This window comes from Palaemon carinicauda, chromosome 39 (assembly GCF_036898095.1).
Source record: "Palaemon carinicauda isolate YSFRI2023 chromosome 39, ASM3689809v2, whole genome shotgun sequence".
Classification (NCBI taxonomy): Eukaryota; Metazoa; Arthropoda; class Malacostraca; order Decapoda; family Palaemonidae; genus Palaemon; species Palaemon carinicauda.
Window position 1 is genome coordinate 68,406,396 of NC_090763.1, and position 13,467 is coordinate 68,419,862.

Genomic DNA, 13,467 nt, shown 5'->3' on the forward strand with positions numbered 1-13,467 from the left:
AGCAGATGTACGTCAGAGAGTCAATGAAGGTTGCAAAGTGTTAGGGGCAGTTAAGGGAGTAGTAAAAAATAGAGGGTTGGGCATGAATGTAAAGAGTTCTATATGAGAAAGTGATTGTACCAACTGTGATGTATGGATCGGAGTTGTGGGGAATGAAAGTGATGGAGAGACAGAAATTGAATGTGTTTGAGATGAAGTGTCTGAGGAGTATGGCTGGTGTATCTCGAGTAGATAGGGTCAGGAACGAAGTGGTGAGGGTGAGAACGGGTGTAAAAAATGAGTTAGCGGCTAGAGTGGATATGAATGTGTTGAGGTGGTTTGGCCATGTTGAGAGAATGGAGAATGGCTGTCTGCTAAAGAAGGTGATGAATGCAAGAGTTGATGGGAGAAGTACAAGAGGAAGGCCAAGGTTTGGGTGGATGGATGGTGTGAAGAAAGCTCTGGGTGATAGGAGGATAGATGTGAGAGAGGCAAGAGAGCATGCTAGAAATAGGAATGAATGGCGAGCGATTGTGATGCAGTTCCGGTAGGCCCTGCTGCTTCCTCCGATGCCTTAGATGACCGCGGAGGTAGCAGCAGTAGGGGACTCAGCAGTATGAAGCTTCATCTGTGGTGGAAATGTGGGAGGTTGGGCTGTGGCACCCTAGCAGTACCAGCTGAACTCGGCTGAGTCCCTGGTTAGGCTGGAGGAACGTAGAGAGTAGAGGTCCCCTTTTTTGTTTCGTTTCTTGTTGATGTCGGCTACCCCCCAAAATTGGGGGAAGTGCCTTTGGTATATGTATGTATATATATATATATATATATATATATATATATATATATATATATATATTAAATGCACATTTACATAAAATTAAATGTTAATATGCATAATACATTTTTTACATTATACACATCCATAGGAAAAGGAGTAACATGAAAGTGACACATATCCACATACAGACACTACATATATATATATATATATATATATATATATATATATATATATATATATATATATATATATCAAATGCACATTTACATATGATTAAATATAAATATGCCTAATGCATTTTTTACATTGTACACATACGATAAGAAATATATATATATTATTAAATGCACATTTACATGTAATTAAATATTGATATGCATAATGCATTTTTTTACATTGTACACATACACAAATACATAAATTTATATACATAAACTGTATATATATATATATATATATATATATATATATATATATATAAATCTGAGATTTGTATTTATATACAAATCTATGAATATATAAGTATATACACAGTATATATATATATATATATATATATATATATATATATATATATATATATATATATATATATATAGGTAGTAGGTTGGCCAGAGCACCAGCCGCCCGTTGAGATACTACTGCTAGAGAGTTAGGGGGTCCTTTGACTGGTCAGAGAGTACTACATTGGATTCTTGTCTCTGGTTACGGTTCATTCCCTTTGCCTACACAGACACCTAATAGTCTGGCGTATTCTTTATAGATTCTCCTCTGTCCTCATACACCTGATAACACTGAGATTACCAAACAATTCTTCTTCACCCAAGGGGTTAACTACGGCAATGTAATTGTTCAATGGCTACATTCCTCTTGGTAAGGGTAGGAGAGACTCTTGACTCTTTAGCTATGGTAAGCAGCTCTTCTACGAGAAGGACACTCCAAAATCAAACCATTGTTCTCTAGTCATGGGTAGTGCTATAGCCTCTGTACCATGGTCTTCCACTGTCTTGGGTTAGAGTTCTCTTGCTTGAGGGTACACTCGGGTACACTGATCTATATAGTTTCTCTTCCTCTTGCTTTGTTGAAGTTTTTATTGTTTATTTAGGAAATATTTATCTAAATGTTATTACTAATCTTAAAATATTTTATTTTTTCTTGTTTCCTTTCCTCACTGAGATATTTTCCCTGTTGGGGCCCCTGGGCTTATAGCATCGTGCTTTTCCAACTAGGGTTGTAGCTTAGCATTTAATAATAATAATAATAATAATAATAATAATAATAATAATAATAATAATAATAATAATAATAATAATAATGATAATAATAAGGGATTCAGTAACCGCAGATCTACATTCAGGATGTGGAATTGATGCAAAGACAGTAGTATCATCTTAAGCCCAACAGCTAAAATTTTGTGCAAGTTCTAGTCAACTGTGTGTCTATTTATAGTTTTTATAAGGAATTGCATTTTAATATCTGGGAAACTTATCACCATTCATAAATTAATCAAAGCCTCATAAACTTTAGTCTTCCAATTAGATATAAAATAGCTTATCCTAAATAACTGATTTTTTTCTGTTAACATCAAACAGCAAACCTAATCAAAATCTTATAATTAATTTTTATTACTTTCTACCCCAGAACGAATTGGGACAACACATTGTTATCAGTTTTGGAAATATATGTTCTCTGTTATCATCTCCTTTGCACTGTTAACAAAATTCATTTATGTGTTTTCTGACAGCTTAAACAGGCATATGGCTAGTATAAAATAGCATTGTGTATAAAAAGGTAGTGCTTTTTCATAGGTTGGCCGGGGCACCAGCCACCTATTGAGATACTACAGCTAGAGAGTTATGGAGTCCTTTGACTGGCCAGACAGTACTACACATACGCCGAATAGTCTAGCCTATTCTTTACATAGTCTCCTCTGTCCTCATACACCTGACAACACCGAGATTACTAAATAATTTTTCTTTACTTAAGGAATTAACTACTGCACTGTAATTTTTCAGTGGCCACTTTCCTCTTGGTTATGGTAGAAGAGGCTCTTCAGATATGGTAAGCAGCTCTTCTTGGAGAAGGATACTCCGGAATCAAAACATTGTTATCTAGTCTTCGGTAGTGCCATAGCCTCTGTACCATGGACTTCCACTGTCTTGGGGGTAGAGTTCTCTTCATTGAGGGTACACGCAGAAACGCCATTCTATTTTGTTTCTCTTTCTCTTGTTTTGTTAAAGTTTTTTTTAGTTTATATAGGATATATTTATTTTAATGTTACTGTGCTTAAAATATTTTATTTTTTCCATGTTTCCTTTCCTCACTGGGCTATTTTCCCTGTTGGAGCCTCTGGGCTTAAAGCGTCCTGCTTTTCCAACTAGGGTTGTAGCTTAGCAAGTAATAATAATGATAATAATAATAATAATAATAATAATATTAATGATAATAATAATAATACGTTTATGTCTCTAAGTTATTGCTACTCTCGTATCATTGGTTATAATTTTTCATTTTGCCATCGCAAACCTTAACAAAAATCCAAAATCCTTTTCCAAATTGGTCATAAAAAGAATTTTTAGAGACAAGTATCCCAATACACGAGTATCGTTTGCATTAGAGACGTTAGTAGTTGTTAAGTTTATGGTAAGCTAATATATATATATATATATATATATATATATATATATATATATATATATATATATAGGCCTATACTGTATATATACATATATATACAGTATATATATATATATATATATATATATATATATATATATATATATATATATATATATAGGTATTTTAAATTTTCCAAAAATAACTTTAAAAACCACAAGGATTCCTTCAAACCATGAACTTGGATTTTTTCACTAGCATCTCAAGTTGAATGCCAAAAGACAAAGATGATGTGTGACTCTTTATGGGTAAAAAATAGATTATCTTAATCTTTGTAATAATGAAATAGACATATCTCTGAGAACAATGGTAACTTTAACATTCAAAGTAGTTACGAACCTCGTGTTACAAGAAATTTTGATGAATTAAAAATGTTTGCAATTACAAATTTTCGTGAATAGGATATTCTATAAAAACATAGTAAACAAAACCTTTTTAAAGTATTAGCTGAACACGTATTTTAAAATATGATGAGGAAATTCTAGAATAATTTCATCACAATAATATATTTTTTCTTCATTCTTGGTTTTATTTATTGCGGTGTAAGTTCTCCATAACGGTGACAAGTTTTCTCTATTTGTTATATAATCAAAATTATATTTCAAACTGACTGATTTTTTGTTTACGTTTCCAATATAAATCGTACACATACACTGTCAGCATTTTATGCATTAATATCAGTTTTTCAATTTAACATTTTTCATAATATTGGTTACCAAACATTTTGTCTTCAATTGAATCTGTTATTTATATCAAAGAAAAATTTTGTCATCACTTGTATCTATCAGTTATAAAATACAAATACATAAACAAATGAAAATGCATGTCATTCATCTTTTCTTGCTAACCAAACCTATCCTAACCTAACCTCCGATTAGCCCATCTTGAATGAGAAGGCCACACGTCTAAGCTTTTCATGCAGAATCGTTTCATCTTTTCGCACATAGACGTGATCTATCAAAAGAGAAAGGGCATCCCTGTTCACCAAAACATAACCGGCTCTTGACATCAAATCTACGAAATTATGGTCGATGTTCTCCTCGACTATTTCGACAACAATGACTCTTATTTTAATATTAGACAACAGCACTGTCCTTAGCACATCTTTCTCGCGTCCTTGGATGTCGAGTGACAGAAAGTCGACTGTGGAGATGTTAAGTGCCAGTAGTAAAGTGTCAAGTGGAAAACACTGTGTCACGGAGTAGGCTTCGTTAGCTACCAAAGATAACATGCTAGTTTTAGGCAATACCTCGACATCCAGCTCGTGTGCACTTCCTCGATTATTCCAGAAAATACCCACACTAGTGTCGCCGTTTCTTAGCGTTCGACTGACGTGTACTACCTCTTTCGGGAAAATATCTTTGGAGAGACACGTGTTGGAGAGCCACGCTTTTCTGTGCTTATTCCGCAAATGGTGGAAGTTACTTCCGTCGGGTTCGACAAGTAATCCAGTCCACCCTTGGGACTGTTCCAGCCAAAGTGTGTTAGATAAATACTCCCCATCCAAAGCTCCAGCCTCAACGAAAAATCCAGGAGGCTCGTCGGAGAAAAGTGTTTCCACGAAAGCGTGTATGGCATTCCATGAGTCTCCCTTCGAATATGTGTGGTATTCTGGGTCATGCGGCGCTGTTAGATTGTAGGGCAGCAGTGAAGGAGGAATGAGGAATCTTTTCTTTACGACATCAATCAGCCGACGATCGTCACTTTTCAGCGGACCTCGGATTCGATACAGGATCTCCTCTGAAGCGTTTTCTTTCTCAACCAAAACCTGGAAATGAAGGTATGTTTAGACGAAAAATTTCGACACACTAGTAATCTCGTTTAAAAACGTCCAATGTTTACCAATATTAATTTTGAGATATCAAAAAAAAAATATCACAATGAATGCTGTTTCTAATTAAAGTTTTTCTTTTTGTAGCCACAATGGCTATTTTATATCTAATTGGAAGACTAAAGTTCGCGAGGCTTTGATTAATTTATGAATGGTGATAAGTTTCCCAGATATTGAAATGCAAGCCCTTATGAAAAGTATATCTACTTGAATTTACCAGTTTTATAGACCAACTTAGTATCATAGCGGCAATATTCATAGGAAACGCAATAATATAGAACAAATTATCTTTACAAAATATATGATTATTCTAATTATAAGACATACATTACGTCATGCCAACCCAGATATAGACTATAAATACACACAGTTGACTAGAACTTGCACGAAATTTTACCTGTTGGGCTTAAGCTGCAATGGGTTATAATTATATGTCACTATATTGCAAAGAGTAGATTTTGCTCGTTACCATAGTGGCTATAGAAATGTGATATCTAACGTTCCTCATGGTAGTGTTCTCATCCCATTACTCTTCATTCTATATAATAATAATGATTTTTATTTCTAATAGTCATGCCTTCTCCATCATGTGGCTCAATCCTAATCAGTATTCTGAAAGTTTTATTCCAGCTGTGACTAAGTTGTGGAATGATTTTTCTAATCAAAAGAACTTCAAAAGTTCAAGCTTGCAGCAAATGTTTTTTATGTTGAACAGGCTGACATGTCTTTTTTATAGTTTATATATGACATATCTGTTTTGATGTTGTTACTGCTTTTGAAATAGTCTGTTGTTAATTTTTTTATATCGTTTATTTATTTCCTTTTTTTTTCCTTTCCTTACTGGGCTATTTTTCCCTGTTGGAGCCCTTAGGCTTATAGCATCTTGCTTTTCCAATTAGGGTTGTAGCTTGGCTAGTAATAATAACAACAACAACAACAACAATAATAATAATAATAATAATAATAATAATAATAATAATAATAATAATAATAATAATAATAATAATGATAATAACAATCACAATCATTATAATGATTATTTAGATCATTAATATTATCTCAAAATAAGAGAAAAAATAATTGGAAATTATTCATGGTAATTTAACGCTTTTGCAAACTCATCTTTTTTGGTTACGTAGAGAAATTGAAAGAATTATTATTATTATTATTATTATTATTATTATTATTATTATTATTATTATTATTATTATTATTATTATTATTATTATTATTATTATTATTATTTTCTAAGTTACAGCCCTAGTTAGAAAAGCAGGATGCTATAAGCTCGAGTGTTCCAAAAGCGAAAAAATACCCCAGTGAGTTAAGGAAATAAAGAAATAAAAAACTATGAAATAATTCATTGATGTTTGATATAAAATAGTAAGAACAGAAACGATATTGAAATAGATCTTTCATATGTAAACTATAAAGAAAGACTTGTGTCAGCCTGTTCAACGTAAAAACATTCGGTGCAATAGATGACTGAATACATTGGATTTCAATAAGTTCCACAGTGGCCGTTTAAAATTCCATTATTATTATTATTATTATTATTATTATTATTATTATTATTATTATTATTATTATTATTATTATTATTACTTGCCAAGCTACAGCTCTACTTGGAAAAGCAGGATGCTATAAGCCCAGGGGCTCCAACAGGGAAAATAGCCCGATGAGGAAAAGGGACAAGGAAAAATAAAATATTTCAAGAAGCGTAACATTAAGATAAATATCTCCTATACAAATTATAAAAACTTTAACAAAACAAAAGGAAAAAGAAATGGAATAGAACAGTGTGCCCGAGTGTACCCTCAAGCAAGAGAACTCTAACCCAAGATAGAAATGTAAAGTACAATTTAAATAGGCTGATTCTTATAACTTACCCTTGTGCAAATAAAAACCACAAAACTGCCACAAACAACTGCTACTGTTGGTAAACAATAACTCTGTAACAGTTGTATAACTTTCCTGTAGAAAAAAGATAAGATAGTTATACATACATACATATACCAAGGCACTTCCCCCAAATTTTGGGGGGTAGCCGACATCAAACAAATAAAAAAAAAAAGGGGGACCTTTCCTCTCTACGTTCTTCCCAGCCTGACAAGGGACTCAACCGAGTTCGGCTGGTACTGCTAGGGTGCCGCAGCCCAGAGTCAATTATTATTATTATTATTGTTGTCATTACTCTCATTATTATTATTGTCATGACTCCTATTTTTCTAATAGCTTTTTTCTTTTAAAATCTTAAGAGATGTTATTATTATTGTTATTATTATTATTATTGTTATTATTATTATTATTATCATTATTATCAATATCATTATTATTATTATTATCATAATTCCTATTTTTCTAATAGTTTTTCTTTTAAAATCATAAAAGAATATAGATAAACCGTGTCAAAATTACACCTTATGCTTTTTATATTGACTCAGCCACAGCCTACCCTCCCCCGTTATCCACCACATAACGCTTCATAACACTGAATCTTCATAATCATAGAATGATAAATAAATATTTGTATGAATTAATCTGTTTTTAATATTGAAATATTGATATGTATATCTACCCTTTCTTTTACAATTGTTTTACGATTAAAACTTAGTGTGATACGCAAAATACCCAGTAATGTATATGACAAACTAATATTTTAGATCCTGTAGTGAATAAGGTTCAGCAGTGTAATAAGAATAGGAAAACAGCCCTTAAAGTAGAAAGAAGAATTAGAATTATTAAAGAGCTCTGCTGGGATAGGATAAGAGAGGATGAGGTTAGTTTAAGGTATGATCAGAAAATGATGACGTTGGAAACTAAAAATGACGTGGCTGTTTTGGTCTGCTTTGGAATCTGGTCTTGCTTGCTGTAGGGGAAGCAACTTCTCTCTCTCTCTCTCTCTCTCTCTCTCTCTCTCTCTCTCTCTCTCTCTCTCTCTCTCTCTCTCTGTTTGGAACACACAACCGAGTGGGGATATTTTAACGTGGTGAAAGGGTTTGCGTATCACCATGATCAACAAAGCTGTACTAGTCAGGGCCACCCATACTAGGTTGGTTTACTGTGAGCGATCAGACAATAGTCTCCCACCATCACCAACCCGAAATGGCCAGCGTGGTGATGAAATGGCCAAACCCCAGACATGTTTAAGGACATGTGTGAGGCCTTTGTCCGGTAGTGGACTAGAAACGGCTACATTTGTTATTATTATTATTATTATTATTATTATTATTATTATTATTATTATTATTATTATTATTATTATTACTTGCTAAGCTACAACCCTAGTTGAAAAAGCAGGATGCTATAAGCCCGAGGGCTCCAAAAGGGAAGATAGCCCAGTGAGAAAAGTGTTGTTGTATATCAAACATAAAGTGGATGAGCCCCCAGTACAGAAAACTTCCGTATCAATAGCTGCTTCATGCATTTAAACATGAGGCTCGCCAGCTGTGCATAGAACCCCCTGTAACTTACTCACTGTGCCTGGTTTAAAGGCCACTCATGAATGGCAAAGGCTAGGGACAGTGACATTGCCCCTATCAAGCAGGACAATGCCCTAGAGACTGACCATATATGCATATGATTAGCACCCGAGCCACCTCTCCATCAAAGCTAGGACCAGGGAGGGTCAGGCAATGGCTGTTGATGACTCAGCTAGTAGACCTATATGCTCCCCCAAAGAACCCCCCACCCTTAGCTCACAAGGAAGGTGAGGTTGCAGACACTACAAGAAACTAACGAGTTTGTTTGAATGGGACTCGAACGCCAGTGTGGCAATCACCTGGCAGGAACGTTCCCAATAGTCCACCCAACCACTATTTTACTCACGTTCTTGCGTTTTCATGGATTCTAAGACATTTTCTTTCAACTTCATCTTATCCAACTGATTCTAGTTCTACCTCCTCTCCTTCTAAAGTAGTTTAAGATTCTATATTCTTTTCACATGACCATGCCATCTTTCACCTGTGCTAACCGTCTTTATGATATTTCTCTCCGCTTCAGGTCGTCTTCTTTTTTACATATGCAAACAGTTCTCCTCATTAGCTGTAAATTTTTTTCTTTTTTCACGTTTTCATTCGATGTTGCTATACATCTTCTTCAAACTTTGTATCATCTTAATTAAAGTTCCTTCCCAACCTCCTACGCGTACTTTTCTACCTTCCTTCTTGGATCACTTCTGTTGTGACTCGTCTTTTCTCATAGTGGACAGTGAATTCATTTGGTATATTTACAAGCATGTATTTAATCACTACGGGCTGCCTTCGTGCAAGAGCCTGTGTCTTGCTTTTTGCTTGGCAATCTAAAAATCAATCAAGCAAGCATTTAATCAGCTCAGCTGTTATTTCGTTTTCTAGATAAGTCGTTTATGCTTCATAAGTCTAAGTTTTATCTTAGTTATTAATGCTAGGTTTTCTTACAAAACTTTAATATTGTGTTTACATCTGCCAGCTTCCAGAATCGTAAATATTACATTTCACACTAAAAATCTCACTTGGCATCTATCTTTTTCTAACACTTCAATTAATCAATCAATCAATCATTCTGTAACGTAAACTGTAAATAAGATTTTTTTCCAGCTGTGGACACTAAGACCGCTGGTGCCGGAAGTATCTGTTACATCATTCTGATAAATCAGGTAATTACGCTGTTTAACGTGATCTTAACGAAACTAAATTTAGTTGATATCGAAACGTACCGGAGAATGCTCATCTTCTTCATCTTGAAATTAAACTGAAGAGGAAAAGGCTGCTTGTCTTTCTTGCGGACGACTCCCTCTGTTGAAAAACCGCAAGTTATTTCCTTGATATGAATTTCGCAGCTTTAAACGTCATAAGGGAAAAACGTTAGAATAATTATTTTGTCGCTTTCAGTATTACGTCCTATACAAGAATTATTATTATTATTATTATTATTATTATCATTATTATTATTATTACTTACTTACTTATTTACTAAGCCACAACCTTAGTTAGAAAAGTAGTATGCTAGAAGCCCTAGAGCTCCAAAAACGAAAATAGCCCAGTAAGGAGAGGAAATTAGGAAATAGATATAATATATATGCTATATGATGTATTGAATAACAATATAAAATATATCAAGATTAGTAACAATGAAATAGAACTGTTATATTCAAACAATGAAGAGTGAATAGTGCACCTGATTGTACCCTCAAGCAAGAGGATGCATTGACGGTGAGATTTTGTTATTGGCATTAATAATCTTCCTTATATAATGAAGAGGAAGTGTCTGGCTATATATATATATATATATATATATATATATATATATATATATATATATATATATATATATATATATATATATATATATATACAGTATATATATATATATATATATATATATATATATATATATATATATAGATATAGATATATATGTAATTATATATGAATATATATATATGCATATATATATGTATATATATATATATATATATATATATATATATGCATATATATATATATATATATATATATATATATATATATATCTGCATATATATATATATATATTCATATATAAATGTATATATATATATATATATATATATATATTTATATAAATATATATATATATGTGTATATATGTAAATCTATATATATATACATATATATATATATATATATATATATATATATATATATATATTCATATAAATATATATAAATGTATGTATATATAAATATATATATCTATATATATATATATATATATATATATATATATATATATATTAAATTACACAATTGCCCGTGTATTTATGGTAAATAGAATAACCCACAATGTATGAAAAATTATTTTTTTATTTTTTAAATTTGTAACCGTTTTTTTTTTTTTTGAAGAGGAAGGGAGATGGTCACTTCGAAAGCTCAATAGATTTTATTTTTATTTTCTTTCCTCACGGGGCTATTTTCCCTGCTGGAGCCCTTGGGCTTATAGCTTCCTTCTTTTTCAACTAGGGTTGTAGCTTAGCAAATGATAAGAATAATATGTATATATATGGAGTATGTTTAATATATATATATATATATATATATATATATATATATATATATATATATATATTCTTAAATAACCACGTTTTTTCAGTTTTTTGGGCATCATACTGAAAAATTTGAGTGTCTTAATATATATATTTCTTATGAATATCTTTATTGCATCTTAGTCCCAATAATTTATATATTCAAATTTGCTCCAACGGATATTTATCTTTTTTTTTAGAAGTCACTTATTCAGTTTTATTTCATTTTCTATCATATTGTAGGTTAACACATTAATTTCGATTAATTTTTTTGCTATAAAGTTAAAGTGTAGCTCCGTATAGATAAGTGTGGTTACAAATTTAAAAAATATTTTATTTACTGACTGAATCTTGGGTAGTGCCATAGCCTCTGTACTATGATCTTCCACTGTCTTGGGTTAGAGTTCTCTTGCTTGAGGGTACACTCGGGCACACTATTCTATGTTATTTCTCTTCCTATTGTTTTGTTTAAATTTTTATAGTTTATATAGGAATTATTTATTTTAATGCTGGTACTGTTCTTAGAATATTTCATTTTTCCTTATTTCCTTTCCTCGCTGGGATATTTTCCATGTTGGGGCCCTTGGGCTTATAGTATCCTGCTTTTCCAACTAGGGTTGCAGCTTAGCTAGTAGTAATAATAATAATAATAATAATAATAATCTTCAGTGAATATTTTCTGAGCAATATAGATATAAGTACAGAATGTTATTCTTCTGATTACATGAATAACGGAACTTTTTGAGAAACTCAATAAACATGATTTTAAACCCATCTATTTTCAATCATTTTATTTAAAAGGTTACATTTCTTAAGTGTCTTATCTTCATTGTAGATGATATATGATCTGTCATGTTCAGAATTTCAATGAGGTATTAGTTTCAAGTTTATAATGAGGTATTATTTTCAAGTTTCTAATGAGGTATTATTTTCAAGTTTTCAATGAGGTATTATTTTCAAGTTTTCAATGAGGTATCATTTTCAAGTTTTCAATGAGATATTATTTTCAAGTTTTTACTGAGGTATTATTTTCAAGTTTTCAATGAGGTATTATTTTCAAGTTTTCAATGAGGTATTATTTTCAAATTTCAATGAGGTATTATTTTCAAGTTTCTAATGAGGTATTATTTTCAAGTTTTCAATGAGGTATTATTTTCAAGTTTTCAATGGGGTATTATTTTCAAGTTTTCAATGGGGTATTATTTTCCAATTTCTAATGAGGTATTATTTTCAAGTTTTCAATGAGGTATTATTTTCAAGTTTTCAATGGGGTATTATTTTCAAGTTTTCAATGGGGTATTATTTTCAAGTTTCTAATGAGGTATTATTTTCAAGTTTTCAATGAGGTATAATTATCAAGTTTTCAATGAGGTATTATTTTCAAGTTTTCAATGAGGTATTATTTTCAAGTTTTCAATGGGGTATTATTTTCAAGTTTCTAATGAGGTATTATTTTCAAGTTTTCAATGAGGTATTATTTTCAAGTTTTCAATGGGGTATTATTTTCAAGTTTCTAATGAGGTATTATTTTCAAGTTTTCAATGAGGTATAATTATCAAGTTTTCAATGAGGTATTATTTTCAAGTTTTCAATGAGGTATTATTTTCAAGTTTTCAATGGGGTATTATTTTCAAGTTTTCAATGAGGTATTATTTTCAAATTTCAATGGGGTATTCTTTTCAAGTTTTCAATGGGGTATTATTTTCAAGTTTCTAATGAGGTATAATTATCAAGTTTTCAATGAGGTATAATTATCAAGTTTTCAATGAGGTATTATTTTCAAGTTTTCAATGAGGTATTATTTTCAAGTTTTCAATGAGGTATTATTTTCAAGTTTTCAATGAGGTATAATTATCAAGTTTTCAATGAGGTATTATTTTCAAGTTTTCAATGAGGTATTATTTTCAAGTTTTCAATGGGGTATTATTTTCAAGTTTTCAATGAGGTATTATTTTCAAATTTCAATGGGGTATTCTTTTCAAGTTTTCAATGGGGTATTATTTTCAAGTTTCTAATGAGGTATAATTATCAAGTTTTCAATGAGGTATTATTTTCAAGTTTTCAATGAGGTATTATTTTCAAGTTTTCAATGAGGTATTATTTTCAAGTTTTCAATGGGGTATTATTTTCAAGTTTTCAATGAGGTATTATTTTCAAATT

The 13,467-nt window shown here is 31.3% G+C and overlaps 1 protein-coding gene across 1 annotated transcript; it reads right to left on the minus strand.

Moving 5' to 3' along the window:
* Positions 1 to 4,296: 4,296 nt before the first annotated feature.
* On the minus strand, positions 4,297 to 9,138 carry LOC137631434 (protein Star-like). The gene is made up of 3 exons (XM_068363199.1): positions 9,089 to 9,138; positions 7,154 to 7,238; positions 4,297 to 5,201 (listed from the first exon to the last, which is right to left on the minus strand). The coding sequence occupies exons 1-3, from the start codon at positions 9,136 to 9,138 to the stop codon at positions 4,308 to 4,310; spliced, it is 1,029 nt and encodes a 342-aa protein (XP_068219300.1). The 3' UTR covers positions 4,297 to 4,307.
* Between the last annotated feature and the right edge of the window lie 4,329 nt (positions 9,139 to 13,467).

Excerpts from the sequence above, each read along its gene's own strand:
- LOC137631434 (XM_068363199.1), bottom strand. The coding sequence starts at position 9,138 with ATGAAGTTGAAAGAAAATGTCTTAGAATCCATGAAAACGCAAGAACGT. Across the intron at positions 7,239-9,088 it reads ATGAAAACGCAAGAACGTGA|GAAAGTTATACAACTGTTAC; the intron begins GTAAAATAGTGG and ends TTTTTTCTACAG. Across the intron at positions 5,202-7,153 it reads TGGTTTTTATTTGCACAAGG|GTTTTGGTTGAGAAAGAAAA; the intron begins GTAAGTTATAAG and ends CTTCATTTCCAG.